At 31.6% G+C, this 6,818-nt stretch overlaps 1 protein-coding gene across 1 annotated transcript in view; it reads right to left on the bottom strand.

Annotated features, from left to right (window-relative positions):
- Positions 1-289: 289 nt before the first annotated feature.
- Positions 290-6,818, bottom strand: part of WEE1 (WEE1 G2 checkpoint kinase) — a 13,866-nt gene continuing 7,337 nt past the window's right edge. The window contains exons 7-12 of the mRNA XM_011377243.2: positions 6,328-6,474; positions 3,852-3,947; positions 3,676-3,761; positions 2,635-2,805; positions 2,408-2,553; positions 290-1,639 (exon numbers count right to left, since the gene is read on the bottom strand). Coding sequence (XP_011375545.1) covers positions 1,486-1,639; positions 2,408-2,553; positions 2,635-2,805; positions 3,676-3,761; positions 3,852-3,947; positions 6,328-6,474 — 800 coding nt within the window. The 3' untranslated portion in view covers positions 290-1,485. The remainder of the gene's footprint in view (positions 1,640-2,407; positions 2,554-2,634; positions 2,806-3,675; positions 3,762-3,851; positions 3,948-6,327; positions 6,475-6,818) is intronic.

The raw sequence follows: 6,818 nt of genomic DNA, 5'->3' as shown, positions 1-6,818 counted from the left end.
AGTTGTCATATTATATTCACTTAAAAATCTAAAGCTATTTTAAACTACGTTATTCTATTTCTAGCAGATCAAAAGCATACTATGCAATATAATGTAATATTAAATATTTACGACAAATTTAAAATATTCATTGGTAGATTTTAAAATTCCAAAATGTAACTAATGTGGACTAAAGCTTATTAAATAATCAACGTTTCATATTCTATCAAAAATGAGTCATCCTTTTAGTACTTCATACATACTAAATTTTAAACAGTGGAGATAAAATAGAAAACAAGTATCACAAAGATTTAAACAATTAAGGTAAGCTCAGAGTGACTTTTAATATGCCAATCAATGTTAATAAAACACAAGTCAAACAGACAAGTGCAAACATGTTTCAAACCAAAATTAATAGGAAAACAAACAACAGACAAATTCTTTTTTCCAACATCTTTTTCCAATATCTGTTAGCCTGTATATTTTGTCAAATGGCTCACCACAGATAAAATATTATTTTGTGAAAAGCTTGGAATAGTCAGAAGTCATTCTGGCATTTCAAACAGCTATGTACAGTATCATCAAGATTAGTTTATATACACAAATATTGAAGAGAAACTGGGCAAAACAGTTAAAAACAGACTAACAATACAATCAAGTACAAAACTTGGGTGGAGAGGGAGAAAACATTTTTAAAGAGTCCAGGAAGGGCATTATCAGGAAAAATTACAAAACCAGTAATTATACTACATTAATACAGCATTCCAAAGGGGGAAAAAGGTGCATTTCTCCAATGCACTAGCTTCAAAGTTCAAAGAAAAAGAAAGGCAAATAGCTGCTTTTCATCAAGAGCAGCTATATATTTCACATAATTGTTTCCAAAAGAAAGCCTATTAACAACAATGATTGTTTAATGCTACAATTTTACAGCAAAGACAAAACTAAAATAGCAGCAAATTCACAAGGCAATACTTCCACAGAATTATCATTCCATGGTTCATACAGTGCCTACAAAGTGCTCCCAGTTGGATATACAAGTATAATTCACAATTAAAAAAAGAAATATAAGAATGACACACAGGTACATTGAAGGCTGAGAAGTAACTTAGTCTCTTAGCATTTCCCTTTTCAAAGGGAGAATGTTTGTAATAAAGCCCTTGAGCCCTTTTTACAGGTCACTACAAGGAAGGATACCTTTTATTACAATGCAACAGCAAAAAATAAGCAGCACACCACCACAGTGGTTAACCCTGGAAAGGCTGATGTAACATCCAACAGTGACTGACATCCTACAGAAGACAGATTGACTGGTAAGACTAACGAAAGCCTGATAGAGCACTAGTCAAAATACAGCTTTTAACTGTAATTCACAAATAAAAGTCCTAAAAGGCATTTCAGTAAAACTACTGACACCGATTTTAAGAAATTGCAAACTGGATTCTAGCAGTGATTTCAACCTAGCTTCCTCTTGTCACAGTTTTTGGGGGGAGGTGGGAAATGAGTAGTTCAGTATATGGTAAGGCTGACAGAGCGGTTCATTTTCTTTCCAATAAGTCGAGATGTTCTATTACTCTGGGTGGTGGACCTAGTGGCCATCCGGTCAGTGAAGAGTGCTCTTTCCTCAGCTGCAGCTTTTGCCATCTGGGCTTTCTTGAGTTCTCTAAGAACATAAAAACAGAAAACAAGACTTTTCACCTCCTGTATTAATCCTAGAAAGGGATCCTAAGAGGTCAACCACAAACTATATTACCAGATCTTTGCATGTCATCATTATTCTAAGATATGATTGAGGCAAGGAAAAATACAATATGAAACTTTAGCTTCTGCTCAAACAATTTAAATTTATGAAATTATTTTGTGCTTTCAGAATTAAAATATACACACTTAGAAACCAGCAATAAAGCTGTTAGTAATGACTGGGTTTTAATTAAAGCAAACAAAAAAACTTCAAATTCCTATTTGTATGAATAATGATGGCTATCAAACAAGTGGCGAATAAACCCTTTCATGTTTCAATTCAGTTCCATTAGATTTGACTTAAAATGGTAGCAATAAAGCAAAAATAAATTAGAATTATTATTCTAACCAGTTTTCTGAAAATGTCAAAGGTCATTCACATCAAATATGAAAAATCAGCTACTAATCTAATCGACATTAATTTCACCCTTTCACAAAAATAAGAACAGAATGTTTCAATGAAAATGTTAATTTATGCTGAGTTTGGGGGTAAAAAAAAAAACAGTACAGGCTCATTTAGCTTTTGCTATGATTTAGGGGCTTGGGATTATCATCACTTGCAAATATATGCTGGTCTTAACACAAATTTATAGGCAGAAGTCCCCAAACTTTAAGCCTAATCATCTTTCATTAAATTTTATGAATTACTTAAAACAAGAAAGTAAAAGCAATACAAAAAACCCTCACTTACTTCTGTAAAAGTGAATTTTTGAACTTTTCAGCATTCAATTCTATTCGTAATTGTTCTGCACTTTTCCTAGAAGCAGATAGCAATACTGAATGCTTTACCAGTGCCATCGCTGAAGGTCTTCTCTCTGGATCTGGATGAATCATAATCTTAAAAAAAGTAAAATTTAAGGTAAAGACATGACTTAATATTGAACCATGTCAATAGTGCTACATATATAAAATACTCACTTTTAGCAACTCTGTAAATTCTTGGGAAAGCACTTGTGGGATCCGAGGTAATCTACCCTGTCTGATTTCATGCCATTGGTCACCATTTCTGGGAAGAGGTTCAGCACCAGCAGCACATACCACTGTGAGGGCTAGGGCAAAAATATCTGCTTTTGGTAGATGGGTATAATTCTGTTTAAAAAAAAAAAAAAGAAATATAAAAATAAAGTAAGATTACACCTCAATAATGACTTAGGTGAGAAATGGGACTAAATTAAAATGTCCAATGCCACATTTAAATTTAGGACCTATTCAGAGAACGAGCTAAATTGGGGAAATTATTCTAATTACAAAGTAATACACTCTGGGAGTAGGGGTTGATATATACATTTCTAAAAGTGAATGCCTCCTCTTTATCACTACCCAATTCAACACAGAAGAAACTTCTATCCCTCTAGGAGCATTCATATAAAAGCACAAAACATACATATTTGACAAGTTACAAATGCACATGTACATCTAAGATACAAACATACACAAGAAAATTGATGGGATCTTACAACAATTTATTTGTTCTACTTGTTCTATTTTCATTCAAAATTCTCATTGACAAATATTTCATCACATGCTTTTTGAAATGGCATTATTAACTACATGCCACAATTTAATCATTTCCATATTGCTAAGTACTTATTTATATTGTTTGTATATGAATATTTCTGTAGGAAGGACACTTAGAAATGGAATTTCTGGGTCAAAGGTATGTGATTTTAAAATGTTGAGATATGAATAATACTTTGATGTCCAAAAAAACTATACCATTTTAAAGTTCCACTAGTAGTATATGGGAACTTCTTTTACTACAACTCCATCATTGCTAAATATAAATCTCTGCCTTTACTGACGTTTACTAAACTAAATACCCCAGTTGATGGTTTAGACTTCCTATTTTATAATACCATTCTACTAGTTATTATCTTAAATATTAATACATTTGCATTTACACCCTATCAACTGATAAATGTTACAAAGCAAATGGCATTATTAAAGGAGAAAAACTACCTCCTGCAAAACTTCATTTGCAAGAAAACGGCTATCACCCTCCTCAACTTGTGGACTAGAGATCCTTGTTACATGCCCAAGATCACCTAGAAGATTAAAAAAAATAGCTAAGTGTTAAGACATAATAGTCTCTCTCTTTATTTTAAGGTAATAATCTGGTTATCTTTCTTTCTTACCTATTTTAAATATAACTTTGTTGGATACCCACTCATCTTCATCTCCTTCTTCAGAGGCAGCATTTGGGATTGAGGTTCGAGATATGAAAATATTACCTGTCAAACAGTTATTTACGTAAGCCACATTAGCCGAAGTTCACAAACAAGGCCATACATCAGAATCATCCAGAAATCTTTTAAATATATATATTCTCATACATTCTACCCCAAACCCAATGCGAGTAAGAATCTCAAGGGATAGCAACTGGGGCTGTATTATTTCCTAGGAATGTATTTTCTGGCCTACCCCTATTCCTTGAACACTTGGAACCACTGCATTAGGTCCTTCTCATCTATGTATTGATTTTCAGCAGTTTTAATTACTTAGAAACAATACAAAGGACAATAACACAATAATCTGAGATGCTGCCGAAGCACAAATTTTATCTAATGCTACAAGGCTGGTGTGAAAAGAATAGTCACGTAGCTATTGAGTTTTGCTGACCATGCAGAAATCTATATCCCAATGTGGCTTTGTGGTTCACTATTGCAGCTTTACACTTTTTTCTTCCAAATTTGGGTAAGCTCATGATTAACATAAGTTTTAGTGGCAGATTTCATTTTAATAGTTTTATCAATATAGTATTAAATTTATAAATCTTCTATTCACTGGTGTCATCTTTCCGGTTCACTTTATTTATAGGTCAACTTATTTTATGGTGATATTTGTAAATTGGAAATTTTAAAACTACACATGCCTTAATGTTTTCAACTTTTGTAATTACAACGTAAGGGTCTACTAAGTTTGTCTGACATAATACAAGATGTGAATATAGGCAAACCTTACTAATTCATTTACTGCCATCAGTCAAAATATAATTTTTCATTTTGGAAATAACAATTTTAATGAGTTGTTAATATACAGATAAGAACTTCACCTACAGAATTAAAATAAACTGTGTAAAATGACTTGAATTCTCATGGATCATATACATTTCCATAGGTAAAAAAACAACAAAAAAACGAACTAGTTAAATTCAACTTAAAAACACCTATCTCTGAAATGTTTAACTTGAATCCATTAACCTTTTAGTTTTAACATTACATTTATAGGAAATAAAGGGGACAAAGGAATAAGCTAAATGATGCAAGGAAGCAACCATTCAAATCTAGAAGGTCTTATAAGACAAGGTCTACATTATTATTTTATAAGGGCAAGGTAAAACCTAAAAAAGAAAAATGGACATAACTAGATATAATGCATGGTCCCTGAAATAGATACTAGTTTGGACAAATCAACTCTTAATGACCTGGGTTAACTGGAAAAAATTTTAATATGATCTCGTGATGAGATGAGATGAAAATTTACTGAAATGGAAAAGTAGAGATAGTTGACTTTAAAAAAATTATGAAACGGTGTGTACATTATCGTGTTACTTTGACAAAATGAGAAATTTACACTAGGATGTTACTGTAAGATTCACTTGAATCCTTTTTTAATGCAAGATAATCATGCTTATACCATTTTCATGGTATTTTATAAGCTAAAAATACCACCATCTTTGTAAAGTACTTAAGTTATCAAAGCATTTTCACATTTCTTTTTATTCTAATAACCCTGTTAGCAGCACTGACATTATTTTATAACTATAGTTCCAAAGATTAATAGAAGAGTAGGCTATTTAATTTTTTTTTAGTCTGGCTTGCCTATATTTAAAAATATTTTTACAACGTACTCATTACTGTTTCTGCGATAAAATTTTGTTTCAATTTAAGCTAAGATTTAAGCCTACACCTTGATTAGTACCATGGCTCTTGCAGTTTGAAATCTTATAAGCCTTTGAAAGAATACTTATGTTCTGAGTCACAGTACAGTCAAGTCTACTTTTTTTTATGCATAAAAATTTTTTAGCTGAAAAATAGCCTAACAGTAAAGAAAAAAAAGTAAAACCACTATATTCTTATACTCTCCAGCCCTAATTCACGTACCTTTTTTATAGCTATAATCATAATACATGGTATTGTTTTAAGTCATACAATAACAATGTTATGATTTCTTTTACAGACTAGAAATATGTTTGTATAGTATTTAAGCTTTCAAAACATTTTTACATTTCTCAGTTTACTATATTATTTATTATAATAACCCTGATAGCATCGGCATTAATTTCTAACTATGGTTCTATAGCCTAGTACAAAAAGGGGCTTTAAACACAGGTTCTTAGTCTCCCCCCATCAGCGTCCCACTTCGACACTATGTATTTTGCACAAGATGCCAATTTTTTCCAGCTTTCAATAAAAATGAATTCATTAAATCAAATCTTTTGAGATAACAAGAGATGATGAATGGAAATCATAACACAATACTAATAAGTTAGCCAAAGGTTTTTTAAACAATGAAAAAACATACTAACATGTACATATTTTCATATTGTTTTAATGAAGTCATTTATTCTCTATAATCCCAAAAATAAAGCAGAGGATTTGTAATACTCACTAGGCTTTATATCCATGTGAACCAAAGACATTGAATGAATATACCTCAAGCCCCGGCCAACTTGCAAAAGAAGATCCTTCAACTCCGCTTCTGTAAAGTAACTCATGCTTCTGTAGTTTTTACTTATGGCATCAGCTAAACTTCCACCTAACAAACATGAAAATAATTAGCATTTTCTTCCTTCGGTAATATTATTTTTCTTCTATCTTTATTGAAAGACCACAGACTTAACCAAGTGACATTTTATAGGACCTATTCCCTTCAACCTGTTTGTTAAATCAAAATTTTATTCTTTAAATAGATAATACTCATGGGTACAAAATACAACATAAAGTCTGTCTCATCCATAAACCCCAAAACCCACCTGGTTTCCCCAAAGTACTCTAATGTTATCAGTTTCTTATGGATTTTTTTCAAGTCCTTTTCATACAAAAAACATATTTTCATTATCTTGAAGATAATCTTTACCAATACATAAAAACTACCCCTTT

The sequence above is a fragment of the Pteropus vampyrus genome, unplaced genomic scaffold (genome assembly GCF_000151845.1).
Source record: "Pteropus vampyrus isolate Shadow unplaced genomic scaffold, Pvam_2.0 Scaffold307, whole genome shotgun sequence".
NCBI lineage: Eukaryota > Metazoa > Chordata > Mammalia > Chiroptera > Pteropodidae > Pteropus > Pteropus vampyrus.
The sequence above is the reverse complement of the archived record's forward strand: the minus strand, read 5'-3'. Positions and strand labels throughout refer to the sequence as shown.